We start from the raw sequence: 15,959 nt of genomic DNA on the forward strand, positions 1-15,959 counted from the left end.
ACCCCAGTGTGGCCTTGTCAGATTTCAGTTTATCTCCTCGTCTCTAAAGCTCTGCTTGACCCAGACACCTACTCCCCTCATTATGTGTAACCCTCTAATACAACTCAGTATCTCGACCTTCTCGCCTTCCAAACCCTCTGTAATCAATCTGTCTTCAACAAAATCACCTGATCTCTGCATGGTTCCTATCACCTTCTCATCCTAAATGAAACTGGGCTGGCTGTCTACTGAGAGTTCTGCCATCCTGCAGAGTGAGTTCTCAAGAAGGGCCTGCTTTTCTCTCACATGTTGCTGGTGAGGGGCTGGGTTTCCTACTCATTTCCTGGCTGCTCATGAACCACTGCGACACTTTCCTTCCCTCCAGCTCCCGTGAAGCACATGCTGTGAGACGACATCAGCCCTTGTCCTTCTTCACAGCTGTCCCTTACAGAACTCCTGGTCAATCCCCCCTCCTTCATGACTTCAGCGCCTGGCTCACCCCTTCCCAGAGGTGTGCCATCCAATACCCTATCTGCACAATGCCTCGACTTCCTCACCTCCAGTGATCCCTTCCCCTACTCCCCTCAGCCACCCACGGTAACCTTCTTGTCTTTCTCGGTAACCTTCTTGTCTTTCTCGTCACCAATAATCGTCCCTCCTCTAAAATCTCAACTCTAAGGAACCGTTTCTGATATCCACCTTTAACCTTCCAGGTCTCCTATTCTTGTACTTCAATCTGCATTCCACGGACCCTAGCACTTGTTCCCTATTACTCTCCTCACTACCTCATTCCTTTTTCTACCTAGCCTAGATTCCATCACTATGATCACTCTCTTGCAAATACCTTGACTTCCCTTGTCCTTCTCTCCCTCCATTGTATTTGCCTGGCCAAACCCCAATCCTAGTTAACCTCAATTTTCTGTCTACTGCGTCTATTCTGCCCCACAATTAGGTATTAGCAGGGGGAAAATCCCCTAATGATACCACTGGCTTCACTTGACATTCCTGACTACAAATCTCAGTGGGCATTTAACCGTACTTCCCTAGCATGTCTGCTTCCCCACATCGCAAGTCGATAGTTGGGACTATTTCACAACTTCCCTCTCCTTACACCTCCAGCAAGTGACCTTCCTCCTCTACTCCAAGCTGATGACCTCATTTATTCATACTCAGGCAGCAACTTGGCACTTTATTACACTCGCAGATCAACCACCCTGCATTTGCTCTAATTTTCTCCGCTCTTCCTTCCTGTTTTAATGAATCTGTCCTTACTCCTATCAAAGATTGACGCCCGTCTTCCAGTGCACTCCTGTACTTACCTGCCCTTTCTCTCCTGCACCGTCAACTTTCCTCTTCCTAATGGGTTCTCCCAACTGGAATGAACCATTCCCTGTCAAGTATGTGTGTATCCATACATATGATAGTAGCCACATGCCCTCCACTTTACCAAACTATTTTTTGTTCTGCTTCACACAATTTATCTATATTCTCTATCTCCACTTCTCAATTCCCATTTTCTCTGCCACTAACCCAATTAGGCTTTTGCCCTCCAGTACATTGGGAATTGCCCTTGCCAAGTTATTGAGAATCTCCACGCTGTGACACCTGTTTTCAATAGCTGTCTGCTTATTTTCCCCACTCCTATAAAAGAACAAGGATCAGGTTTGTCCTGTTAACCGCTGTATTCCCAGAACCTAGAACATACACATACTTGTTGGACGAAAATGAAAGAGAAATAAAAAGAATGCAGTGAGAATTCAAGTGAGCCATACTTAAATAAAAATTAATATTACATTGCTACAATAACAAAGTAAGCTTCAGCCCTGGCTGGGTGGTTCAGTGAATTGAGTGCTGGCCTGAGAACCAAAGAGTCACCAGTTCAATTCCCAGTCAGGGAACATGCCTGGGTGGCAGGCCAGGTCAGATCCCCAATTAGGGGGCATGTGAGAGGCAACCACATATTGATGTTTCTCTCTCTCCCTCCCTTCTCCTCTAAATAAATAAAATCTTTCTTAAAAAAGTAAGCTTCAGGGGAGCACTAGAAGACTGAAATAAATCATTACGTACAGAGCGGCGCCATCACCCTCTCCACCTCCACCCCCACTGTGGAGACCTTCATAGCACATATGCTCAATTTAGGGTTTTATAGAGTATCTACCCAGACTGGAAACACAGGTGAATACATAAAATAATACTATTGATGCTTTTTAGGATTTATGGCCGCTGCATAAACTGCATTAAGTCACAGGAAACAGAGAGAGTGAGCCCAGGAATATGAAATTAGAATGATTACAGATTTGGGAAATATATAAAATCAAAATCAGTAAATTCTCAGGAGACTGGTCTTACTTTTTTGATATGTGGCAGGGGTTGAGGGCACTAAGAACTATCCTTTATTTGCACTGAAGTCAGAAAAAAAGGTATTTTCCTATGGACCAAATGTTTGTATACCCCCAAATCCCCGTGATAAAGCCCAAACCCTAAGTATAACTGGATTTAGAGATGCGGCCTCTAAGGAGGTAATTGAAGTTAAGCAAGTTCAAGGGCGCGGGCAGTTGGGTGCCTTATAAGAAAAGACATCAAAGAGTTTTCTCTCTTTCTCTCTGAAAGCCAAGAAAAGAGCACTCACCAGAAACCAAAACCTGGCAGAACCTTTATTTTACACTTCCACCCTCCAAAACTGCTAAAATAAATTTGTTATTTAAGTCACCCAGTCTGTGCTATTCTGTTACAGCAGCCTGAACAGGCTAATGCATAGTTAGATTATAAATTTAGAAAATATGTTACTATAAGAATTGAGAAACAATGAAACTGTCTATCACAAAATTAATAGATTATATAGTAAGATGTGTAGGTTTCTTTAAAAAAAATTCCAACCTCAATACTTCCTCTAACACTTCATCAGTGGATGTTCCATTAGTTAACATGTTGAAGAACATACCTGCTCTTTTTCAAGCATATCAGCTTTTCTTAGTATCTTCATTGCATAGATATGGCCTGTGTCTTTCTTCTGGACCAGCCGCACCTAGAATGTAAAGATTGATCACATTATAAATGTTAAACAGTCGCTACTACTTATTTAGGAGAAACTGTTTTAAAGAAAACAGCGTTGCAATTTGCCATTCATGGTATTTAAGGAATTCTATTCAAATTAAACTATGTTAACACATATTAAATTATTTTAACCTATCTTAAGATACATACTTTCAACAGCAGTGACTTTAAAAAAGAACCACACCTCTCCAAATGCTCCTCTTCCTATAACTTTCAGAGACTCAAAGTCATCCAAGCCAAGTCTGGTCCTCTTGAGCCGTAAGAACTCTGTTTCCTTGCGGGCATGTTGTGATCGGCGTAACTTTTTCTATTAAAAAAACAAAAAAAAATAGTTTAAAAAGATGACTTTAGAATCAGATTGCTTCAAAGGAAACCTACAGCATTAAAAGGTAAGACACATAAAAATGGGGGTGAAGTATCTTATATTATTATATACTGGTGTTATAACTTATTTACCAAAATCAGGTATTTATTAAACATAGAAAGAATAAAACAATCTAAAGAAATTTTTTTTAAATTTTAACAACTGATAAATCTTTATTCTTGCGGTACACGCCATTAAATATTTCATCTTAACTAATTCATTGTATTCTTTCATATATGTGCTAACTTAATTCAAAAATAAAAATTAAACTTCAAGAAATGCTAATAGTATTCTGATATTGACTTTTACTGTCAAGAAATCTACTTTGCTTCAATTCTCTAAATCCCAAGGTTGCTCTGTCGTAAGTACTGAGACTTCAGACACCAAAAGAACACAACAGAGATTCCATAGAGATTTACTTAGGGTAGAATTTATTCCTGGACAAATTTTAATAAACTGCATGAGACTTGGCACACAACTTTCTGAAAATATGAAATTGTAACAAAATAATTACACAAAGTATTCATTAAAATATTCAAGTCAGGAATTTCATAATTCATTCTCCAGAGATCACAAAAAATAACTAGCATTAATAAGAAACATTATGAAATACCTTCAGGTTACATTTGCAATGGGCATTTGTTTCATTGTTCTATTGGATTGGCCAAAAAGTTCTTTTGTTTTTTTCATAAGATGGCTCTAGTAGCACTTAGTTGTCTTCAATTTCATTTGAAACAATTTTGTTACACTGTATTGTGATAGCTGTTGTGTCAGTGTGCATTAAAAAACTTATCTACATGGGTGAATTTTTGAGTAGCCATTTCAATATTGAAGATGGAAGAAAATACGCAACATTTTCAGCATATTAATTATGCTTTATTATTTCAAGAAAGGTAAAAATGCAACTGAAACTCAAAAAAAAAAAAAAAGGGTTTGTGTAGTGCTGTGACTGAATGAAGGTGTCAAAGTGGTTTGTGAACTTTCGTGCTGGAGATTTCTCACCGGATGATGCTCTACCGTCAGGTAGACCAGTTGAAGTTGATAGTGATCAAATTGAGACATTAATTGATAACAATCAATGTTGTACCATATGGGTGATAGCTGACATACTTAAAATATCCAAATCAATAAAGTTATCGGTGAAAATGAAAAATGCATCTTTTATTTCATAGAAAAGAAAACATATGGACTTTTTGGCCAATCCAATATATTTTTTTCCCCCCTCACCAATAAAAATTCTGTTTTTGACCCATCTCCTAGTAGAGGTAACACAGAGGGGGAATAAACAAAATCAGTGGAAAAAATCAAACTGCTGTTCATCTCTGAAACCCACCCCTATCAAGCTTTCAGTGGTTCAGTTCTAAGGAGGAGACAAGTCAAAATAACCATAAAAGCTCAGAAACCTAAATGCAACTCAAGTTGTAACTATTAAATAGTTGTTCCTGACCCTTGTATATATGTTTTCAAAAGGGTAAGGTACACTATTAATTAGAAATATATAAATATGCATATCAATGCAATGGAATTCTGATAGTTCTAACAAAGTTAATCTAAGAGGATAAAATTAAGAAATTACGTCTTCGATCTAAACATCTTTAAACAGCTAAATGAAGTTACACAGTCAGGCACATAAATGCTGGAAACAGTGAATATTATTTTTTTTGTTCAAAAATGCCTTTTGAATAACAGTTTAAAAAACTGAATTACTAGTAAACAAAAAGATCAAAACAGTAGTTTTAGACATTAAGACTATAATTTGAAAGGCCACATGGTGGCAGTGTAGGGCTGTCTTTCAAAGTAAAGAGACCGTTCCCTCTTTAATGACATAAATGAATACATACAAGAATTTTGTGAGGCATTCTAGATTTCTGACTTGGGTTATAAAACAGTACAGTGGAATATAGTTTCAGAAACCTGTCTAATCCGAATAAAAAAGATGACTTAGTTTCATAAATTACACTCAAAATTGACAGACGCAGCCAAAAGAAACTGTTTATTAATATTTGGTAGGTTGTGTAATGCAACAAGTAAACAATGTTTATGTGTGGGAGACAGCTACTTAATAGCAAAAAAGCAGAATCCCAAGTGTAGATATATAATCTTACCAAAATCTATTCCATGGTATTAGTCTTAAATCTTAAAGTCCATGTTATAGTTCAGAGGTAGCTAAAGAAAATTTATGAAAAAAAAAGCATGTTGACATATCTGTTCACGACTTGTGTTGATTAAGTTGCCTTGAAAAACAAATAATATTTTTGTGGTAATCACATCTTTCCTCTCCAAGAAACATCAAAAATCTGTGTACAAGGTCAGTATTTCATGGCTCTCTTTTGTGGCTTAAACTTGCCTGTACTGGTTTTCCATTAGAGTAAATGATATCCCCTGCTTAATGGGATTTTCCTAACTTCAATGAAGCTAAAAATCTATCCCTTTCTTCCATTCTCCAGTCCTTCTTAAATGGGTGTTCCTCAAACTCAACCAGCAGGGTGCTCAGTTTTTGTGTAAGACAGTGTGCACAGAAGTCTGGGGGCATAAAAAGGTCCGGCTAGCACCTCCCCTCTTGATGTATGCTTTTCATGGCCACATTACATAGTTTAGTTTTTACAAGTAACTTTCACGGATAATTTTCTATTACAGAATGAGTTAAAGATGAATACCAGCTTTCATTGAAAAAAACTAGATTCTTATTGTAATTAAACATAAAGATAGTTCCAACAATTTTTATATTAGGTTGAGAAAGTATGTCTTTTTCATAAAATTTGACATAATGCAAGACCTCACCTAAGGCCCACAATAATCATTTGTGAAATTAAAATATCTTTACTGAAAATTGTTAGTTTTATAAATGGTTATTATGGGCCATTGACTATTTTTTAGGGGGAAAATTATCTCACAGTTTCTCCAAGTTATTTAGAGGAATTAAAGAAAACAGTCCTAACATACTCAGTACTTCCTGGTGCAGACGAGGTTGCAAACCGTAGGCTACACACTGTATTCAATGTACAGTGTATCTGACTCGGCCTGCAACGATTTGTAAAACATTTGAATGACATGTCAATACTTTAAAAGGCAAGTGATTTCACATCAAGTCCAGATTTCCAGCTTCTCTTGAAAAACAGCAGGCCAGTAGAGACAGCCCCCTTTGGAGGGGCGTGGGTTGTGTGTTCCCCACTGACACCAGTCACCAGGTGACGTGCATAAATGGGCTGGTCCTGTCATTTTGTTTTGTTTGGTTTTTTCAGTGAGTTAAATGTGGTATGACTTTATCAAAAGATAAACTGCAAGGAACAAATATTTTAGAAAAAGAACAGAATTTCTTTTAGAAGTAAAAAATAAAATTCTTATGAATTGAATATGCAAAGTATATTAGATCAAAATAATATGACCGAAGATGACATTATAAAACTAACCTAGCCCACTTCTCTCATTTATGTTACTTGCCTGACCTGGGGCATCTGGTTTTGTAAGCTCTCCTCCAGATTTCAAATTCCGATCTTATGCATAAGATTTCTGTATCAATATAATGATGCATAATGTATATCAATGTATAATAATTATAATTACAAGGTTATTAATGAAAAGAAAGTTATTAACACTAATGAATAAAAATGAGGAAAGATGTGCTTAATCTTATTTTTCTTCTATAGACTGAAATATAGATCTAAACTATTACCTTTCTCACTTAAAATTTAAAGAAATGAATTTGATAAACAGTAAAATTTGAGTTTTCTACATTGATTCAACCAATTAATAGAATAATCATAAATCGTAAAATATTTTGTTATTTGATTTAATATTGCAAATATAAAACAAACACAGGTACAATCCTAGGAAAGGTACAGAGAAGATTAGATAATGGTTTGATTTTTAAATCATCATTTGGAAGACTATTCTTTAAATACTATGGATTTCCAGTCAAGATGGAGGTGTAGGTAAACATGGCTTGCCTCCTCCCACAATCACAGCAAAAATTACAACTAAACTACAAAACAGCTATCACCCAGAACCATCAGAAACTGAGCTGTATGGAAGTCTGACAACTATGGAATTAAAGAAGTCACATTCCTTCAGACAGGTAAGAGGGGCAGAGAAGCGGAGACGCGGAACAGGAAGTCCCACACCCATGTGTGGTGGATAAAGATCGGGAGGGATACCTCAGGAGTGAGGGATGCCAGCCCCACACCAGATCACCCAACCCAGGGTTCCAGCACCAGGAAGATAAGTCCTCATAACTTCTGGCTGTAAAAACCAGTGGGGGGTGGGGGGTGGGGCAGCAGAAGAAACTGTGGGATTCTCAGGTGTCTCCTCTTAAAGGGCTTGCAACAGACAGGACTTACTCAGACTCACTCCCTCTGGGCTCCAGCACCAGGGCAGCAGCTTGGAGAGCACTAGTGGCATATGGGGGGGGGAAACTGAAGTGTCTGGCATCAGGGCGAGTGAGTGCCAGCTTCCTCCTGGACAAAAACTCCAGAGGCCAGGCAGTGGCCAATGTCCATTTTCCTGTGTCCCTGTGTCCCCACACAGAGCCACAGAGAAGTGACACCATATCTGAGACTCCATCCAACTGCAGGGTGTACTTTCCTACAATAGACCACGCTACCAAGACAGGGAGTCAAAGCAGCTCTACCTAACACACAAAACCAAATGCAGGGAAGCTGCCAAAATGAGCAGGCAAAGAAATAAGAACCAAACAAAGGAACAGAACAAAACTCCAAAAAAAAACTACACAAAACGGAGATAAGTGATCTAACAGATGCAGAGTTCAAAACACTGGTTATCAGGATGCTCAAGGAACTCATTGGGCACTTCAACAGCATAAGAAAAACCCAGGCAGAAATGAAGGTTACACTAAGTGAAATAAAGAAAAATTTACGGGGAATCAACAGTGGAGTGGATGAAGTCGAGAATAAAATCAGTGATTTGGAACATTGATGGGGGACTCAAATGTTGGAAAAAGTTTAGTTTCAGGTAATAGCTAATAAGCTTAGCAATCAATGTATATATAAAAAGCTATTGTTCCAGGAACTGAAGGTATGACCCACCTTGACTCCAGGAGACCATAAGCAGTTCACCTTTGTGCCTCAAGAGGACTGCAAGCAATTGAGACGGTACCTGAGCCATTGTGCTCCAGGGTGAGACATCCACAGCCCAGGGCACAGATAAAGACCACCACCCAGGGCACAGATAAAGACCACCACCCAGGGCAGAGATAAGACCACTTCCGGGGACACAGATGAAAGAATGCTGCAGCTTTTATCTGATCAACTTTTTCCCTGAATTCCAAACCCCTTACCTATACTTTTCTTCTCCTTATAAAAAGGGCCCGTTTAAAATGATATTTAAGACGGTCTGTTAGGATACATAACCCGTCGTCTTCTCAGTTCGCCAACCATCTGAATAAAGTGCCCATAAAGACTCAATTCCTGTCTCTGCTCATTGGGTCTGGTAGGTGACAGACAGGCAGCATTAACACTGGCTTTTCCAGTTTCAACATAAAGAAGAAAAAAATTCAATCAAAACAGCAAGAAGAAAAAGATCCCCAAAACAAATATGAGGATAGGGTAAGAAGCCTCTAGGAAATCAAAAGTACCAACATCCAAATCATAGGGCTGCCAGACAGAGAAGAGAAAGAGATAGAAATTAAAGACTTATTTGAAAAAATAATGAAAGAAAAACTCCTTAATTTGGTGAAGTCCAGGAAGCACAGAGAGTCCCAAACAAGATGGACGCAAAGACAACCACACCAAGACACATTATAATTAAAATGCCAAAGGTTAAAGATAAAGAAGGACTCTTAAAAGCAGCAAGAGAAAAGCAGAGTTACCTACAAAGGAGTTCTCATAAGACTGTCAGCTGATTTCTCAAAAGAAACTTTGTAGGCTAGTATGGACTGGCAAGAAGTATTCAAAGTGATGAAAAGCAAAGACCTACAACCTAGATGACTGTATCCAGCAAAGCTATCTTAGAATTGAAGGGCAGATAAAGTGCTTCCCAGACAAGGTATGGGTAAAGGAATTCATCATCACCAAGTCATTAGTATATGAAATATTAAAGGGACTTATTTAAGAAAAAGAAGATCAAAACTATGAACATTAAAAAGGCAGTAAATCCACAACTATCAACAACTGATTCTAAAAAACAAACTAAGCAAACAAGCAGAACAGGAACAGAATCACAGATATGAAGATCATTTAGAGGGTTATCAGTTGGGAGAGGAAAGGGGAAGAATGAGGGGAAAGATACAGAGATTAAGAATAACAAATTGGTAAGAACTGAATAGACAGGGGGATGTTAAGAACAGTACAGGAAATAGATTAGTCAAAGAACTTATATGTATGACCCATGGACATGAACTAAGGGGGGTTTGCCAGAAGGAATGGGGGGTACTGGGTAGAGGGGGCAAAGGGGGGCAAATTGGGACAACTGTAATAGTATAATCAATAAACTACATTAAAAAATTTAAATACTATATAAATTCTCTGATCATTGGAAACTGTCACACCAACTGATCTAGGTTGCTATCTATCCCCATTGCCTAGAAAAAAAAAATACAGTATACATTTCCTAGTAAACTATTCCAAGCCTAGCTTTCTACTATGTGCTGTCAATTTACCTTGCTATTTCCTTTACTGCACCCTTTATTCATTATCCTGCATATACAGGGTCCGGCACAAATCACGTCCTTTTTTATTACATAATCTTTTATTACAAAATCATAAGCATGTGATTCTGTAACATAACAATATCACACTCCAGCACACCATGTGACATTTTAGGTGAAATGTTCAAATTGCTGTCCATCTCATGTGAGACATTCACATACCCTACCAACCTCACTCAAGCAAGCCTTACTCTGCCAGGCCCTGCATATTCATCATTTTATATATATATCTCAACTCTTATGTAAATTCTAACTACTTTACTAAGGTTCAAGTCAATTGTTACATCTTCCATAAAACATTTTTTGATTCCCCTGAATTAGGGGGGAAAATCCCCGTGTTTTTAAAAAATTTGCCACATTCTATCTTGTACACATTTTACACACACACCCACCTATGTAATTTGTCCTTCTAATCAGTAACCTCCTGAGAAGTCCATTATTGTGCACCAAATATTTATTCTAGCCCTCTGCCAGCTTTGGAGACGTAATGCTGAATCAGTCGTTGTGGAGTTTCTGCTCTGAGAACATGGTATTTTAAGGCTACCACAGGGACAGGGACAGCATTATGATAGAATGTAGAGGTACCTCAAGGGATTAGGGAAGATTTCTCCATGGAAGTGATGCTTAAACTGAGACCTAAAGCTTCTTAAAGAATGATGGGAGTGAGGCAGGCATAAGGAGGTTCTAAGCAGCAGAAATAACATGTGAAATGGTCCAGGGGCAAGAGCATGGAAGTTAAAGCAATTCAGTATGTTGGTCAGCACAGGGGTGAGGTGACAAGAGGTGAGCCTACAGAGAGAGAAGCAAAGGCCAATATGGGACCTTGTATACCAATGGCCAAGAGGATGCTCTTACTCTGAGAGCACTCAGGGGCCAATGAAGGACATTTAGCAAAAAAAGAGCGACGTGACCCAATTTGTTTTTAGACAAGTAACTCTGGTTGCAGTGTGCAGAAAAACTAGGTGGGAGTGCAGTCAAGGCTAGAGGAAGACAGACGAGTTTGGGGCAGTTGTTCTTCGTGGGAATATACGATGGTGTAAACTAAGGTAGTGGCACTGGACTAGGGAACTGGATGGCATTTAGAAAAAAGTTTGAGATGTGGCAATTGATTGGTTCTTCTTGGGAACCTCTTTTCCTGTTCCATCATCCTCGAATACTGCAGACACTGTTCACTAAATCTCTGTTCTTGGAATTTTAAAAAAAGCTGCTTCCTTGTAAAGATATCCATCATAACAACAAAGAAGCCCACATTCAAACAATGAAATACACGTCATCAACGTTGTAAAGTCATCTGACATCAGTAAGTGTACATGTCACTAGGGGTGCTTTTGTACGGTAAGTACTGACTTCCCCCAGCTTCATTCAGAAACAAATGACACACAACACTGCATAAGGTTAAGATAAATGACGTGATGATCTGACCCACACAGATGCAGTGAAACCATTACCACAGTAGGGTTAGTTACTGTGTCCACCACCTCACATAACTATTTTTTTTGTGGTGAGAACACTGAAGATCCACTTTCCTAGCAATTTTCAAGTATAGAACACAGGTTGTTAACTACAATCACAGTAATTACAGCTAACATTACCTCTTCATCTGCTAATCCTTCTTCTTCCATGGCCACTTCTAATTTCTTCTGCCTTAACAAAAAAATAATAATTTAAATTTTAAATGCATTCCTAACTATTCCCATTTAAAAATATGTTTATTTATTCAAGTTTACCACTTCAATTTGTTATGCTAAAATTTTTTCAAGCTCACTCAAAATAACCACTAAATATAGTTTTCTTTCTCAAAATATAAACCCAATTCAGATTTAGCTTTCTCATATTGGCCAAATAAAATTTACCTCTAAAACTGCCTAAATGAATTGTTCACAAAGGTGACTAATATTCTCAGAAGGAAAACTCTGTTATCTAATGTTCAAACCACCAAAATCATTAATATTTATCAAGTTTATATTACACATATATAAAGGTAACTATAGCGACTAAAAGTCTAAATTTTTAACGTGGATATCCATTTAAATCATGATTCTAATACTAGCTAAATGAGCTTGTTTACATCCTTCACTTAAAGTCTAAGCTTAATTTCTTAATCAAGGAAAGATGTTAAATGCAATTGGGTATATTTTATTCTATTATAATTCTTTATAAATTAGAAAGTCATCTATGTATATAAAAAGTAACCCATTAACTACTGGAAGGAACATTTACTTTTCAAGGTATAGCCAAGTTCAGTTATTCATTATTTTTAAATGGCACCCCTGAAGTTGGTTAAGCTAAGCATTGTGGGGGTGGGAAGAATGGTGGCGGGACAGGACACATGAACTAGTAACTAGAGAATGGTTGTGGTACAAGTTTTACAACTCATTTCCAACTGAGTATTAAGTATTTTATTTCTATTGTATTGGTTTTCCCTAAGGATAAATCTAAGCGAGCTCTTCCTAATAATTTTTGGAGTATGCTACAATAAGAATAACTTTCCAGGATTTATCCACATGGGAATGGGGTTGAGAATTGAAACTATCACACACATTGTTTGGTATTTTTTATAACAGTATGTCCAAAAGTAAGTTCTTCCCAAATCCATTAGGATCCCTTCTCTTTTTTTCTTTAGAAAAATTCCTAGCAGAAATGTCTAAGGCATGTTCATAAATTAGCACCCAAATGGAGTAGATAAGACCTAATATATTCTTCACCCACTTCCTCAGCATTTGTAATAGGTACCTTGCTGCTTACCACACTGATTTTTATCTTTGTTTACATATTATTCCCCTAAGCCCAACCTTAGAGAGGAATAAGCGCCTAGCATCATGCACCTCTGGGCACTGCGGAGCTGCTTGTTGAATGATTTTTGAGTTCTCCCCTCTGCAGAAAGAATCCAAAGAGTAAGAGGACCATTAATCTGGGAGGGATAGCAACATACAAGCAACTCTGTTCTGTCAAATCTCCAATGCCCCCTTTCCCTGCCAAGACTGACACTTCATCAAATCACCCTTCATTCAGGGGGGAAAGGAAGTAACTTTCATTTGTTCGCACCTTAACTAAGCGGGAACACCTATGACTTTCTTTTACCTTTTTAAAAAATCATTTTCCTCCTAAAATGCTCTGACATTTTGTTCTTTCATTGGTACTTTATTTGGCTTATGTATTTATCATTTAGTTAAGCCTTAAAAATTCATCACGTTTTCTTAAAGTATAAACAGTTTTTTTACTATAAATATTTTAGTATTAATTATTTTAATAATGCAATAACTTTTTATCTTATTTTTTCAACTACAGTTAAAATGCCGTGTTATTTTGTATTAGTTTCAGGTGCACAGCAAGGAACTTAGACAATGACGCACTTTACGAAGTACAGGGTGACCTGCCAATGCTTCCCTGGCACTACCATGCTGAGACCTTTTGTTTTTTTTTAATTTTTTAAAAAATTTTTGTTCAGTTACAATTGTCTGCATAGCAGCAGACACTTTGATTCTTACTCTCCTTTGTTTGGCAATCTATAGGTCTTTCTTTCCTGGGTTCTCTGCTACTTTGTTCACTCTCCCTTGATGACTTAATCACTTCCAATGACTTTCATTACATTGACAATTAGTGTAATGACTTATGTACTTGGATTTATTTCTTATTTTGTGGTTTCTATTTGTGTCCACTATTTGGTATTTCAGTTTTTCATTTTCTCTTGCCTTTTTTGAACAAATTTGCCCTCCATTCCTCTTTTTTCCTTCTACAACTTTGGAAGTTACAAACTTTATTTTTATTCTGTTAGTGGCTATCCTAGAAATTACATATACACTTAATTTGTCTAAGTCTGGAATTAATCTTTACCCCATGCTGTATCGCAACATGTATCCATTCTAGAAATGCAAAGATATCTAAGAACACTTTAATCCCACTTCCCTCCTGTCTGATAGTCGACTGTTAGAAAATATTTCAATTCTACTTTTAAAAAACGCTTAAGACATCATCATTGTTATTGTTATTGTTTTTACACAGTCGATTTTTGTTGGGGTTTACCCACCCATTTACATTTAAATCTGTAATCACTTCCTTTCTGTCTAAGTTCAATCTTTTGAAATTCTTCCTGGTGATGAACTTAGTTTAACTTTCCTCTGCTCTACTCTCTTTCCTCTCTTCCTTCAGGAACTGTGATTAAAGGTATGTTAGCTTTTCTCACCAGTCTCTGTGTTTAACTTTCACATTTTCTTACCCTGACTCTCTAGGTGGACTCCTGAATAGTTGTTTTATCTTCTAGTTCTAATTCTCTCCTCGGCTATGTCTGATCTGCAGCAAGACCTGTTCAAGATGAAGTTCGAAACCTGATTCTTCTTCTTGAGTCCTATTTCACTGAAGTTGCACCACTCTGTTTGCCCAGGCATGACACTTCAGAGCCAGTATTGACTTGTTTCTCTCACAGTTCATATTTGGCTAGTTTCCATGTTTTTTTCCAATCCTTCTCACCCGTCAATTCTTTTCTATTGTTGCTGTCACAATCCTAACTCAAGTCTCCTTTCTAAATATTTGCCTGGACTGCATCACTAGCCTTTCCTGCTTCTAATCCTTCTTCCCACAGTCCATTCTATATACCACAATTGAAGTGCTCTTCTAGAGAAACACCTGCAATCACTTGATTCTTCTGTTCAAGCTCATGCAGGCCCTCTACTACCCTGAGGAAGAGCTACACTTACAAAGCATCCAAGGCTCCCAGGAAATGCTGACATCCAGCTTCAGCTAAATTGAATAGTGCCTGACCTAGCACTGAAGGTGGTTTCTTCTGTCTCTAATACCTTTCCTCCTGCTCTTTTACTTTTTTTCTCCCTTTGATGTATGTATAAATAGGACTTTTTCTTTTAGAGCCCTGTTTAACACCACTACTGTTTATGCAGCGCTCCCAGTCGCCTCAGACAAAAGCAATCTCTCTTCTTCGCTTTTCTCTTAGTGACACTTTTCATTCTTTCATGCAGTATATATGTGCATTATCTCCTTTATTATATTTTCCTGAAGGCAAAACAGCATGTCTTTCATTTTTAATTCTACCATTCCCACTTATATGTACACAACACCATAAAAGTTTTTGGATTAAAGTCAATTATTCATAACGCATCTCTCTAAAAGCAAGTAAAAAGCTGTATCATAATTTCATGGTTGGAAAGGTTTTGTTTAAAACATCAACTGACATTTGAAATAAGCATATGGGCGCACAGCACAAGAAACTATTCTGCAAAAATAAAACAAAGAACTAGGTCCACTGGCGGCATGAGGAAAATAACACAGGGATCTACAATATTTATATCATCATGAGCAACGTGCTCACACTGCACTCACAGCATTACCAGCTTAGTTAATTGAACGGAATATTTTGACTAGCCATCACTATACCTGGTTTCTCTCTCTTCATGCTGTAAAATTAGGTTGCTGTAAAAATTCTCCAACGTGAGCTTGGCCACAGTCACTCTCTCCCGAGTATGGTTGCTCATGGGGAAGGTGGCTGTAGTCCCTGCCGTCATTGCCATAGCAACGGAAACTGAAATAACATATAAACACAAATTATTCAGTGGGAAAAAAAACTTTTTTTCCCTTTTAACAAACTCTAGAAATGGTTTGATTTCTACTAAAAAAATCATATTCTAACGGTTAAGATATCCATTATTTCACATTATAAATAATACAATAATTCAATACTAGTAAAGAAAGAAAGATGCACTATTCCCAGGGCAACAGAAATTAATTTTTTTGTGCTGGCAAAAATCAGGGGTGAATAATGAATGGTAAGGAAGCACCAGTGTCAGTCTATACTCAACATAAATACATTTATATAGAAAACGTTCTATTCATCAGGCATTTGAAACAAGAAAGGTTCAATCTATTCTGTTGCTGTTTTACTTATTACTAAAT

The 15,959-nt window shown here is 37.4% G+C and overlaps 1 protein-coding gene across 4 annotated transcripts in view; it reads right to left on the reverse strand.

Moving 5' to 3' along the window:
- STK38L (serine/threonine kinase 38 like) overlaps positions 1-15,959 on the reverse strand; it is a 72,970-nt gene that overhangs the window by 13,044 nt on the left and 43,967 nt on the right. For 3 of the 4 annotated variants that reach the window (XM_071221059.1, XM_045184099.3, XM_024575393.3), the window contains 4 exons: positions 15,444-15,588; positions 11,651-11,702; positions 3,218-3,340; positions 2,921-3,004 (listed from right to left, as the gene is read on the reverse strand). In XM_071221059.1, coding sequence (XP_071077160.1) covers positions 2,921-3,004; positions 3,218-3,340; positions 11,651-11,702; positions 15,444-15,577 — 393 coding nt within the window. In that variant the 5' untranslated portion in view covers positions 15,578-15,588. Of the gene's footprint in view, positions 1-2,920; positions 3,005-3,217; positions 3,341-11,650; positions 11,703-15,443; positions 15,589-15,959 lie in introns of those variants that run through there. The other variant, XM_024575395.3, reaches the window with a different exon arrangement.

Source organism: Desmodus rotundus, chromosome 3 (genome assembly GCF_022682495.2).
Source record: "Desmodus rotundus isolate HL8 chromosome 3, HLdesRot8A.1, whole genome shotgun sequence".
Classification (NCBI taxonomy): domain Eukaryota; kingdom Metazoa; phylum Chordata; class Mammalia; order Chiroptera; family Phyllostomidae; genus Desmodus; species Desmodus rotundus.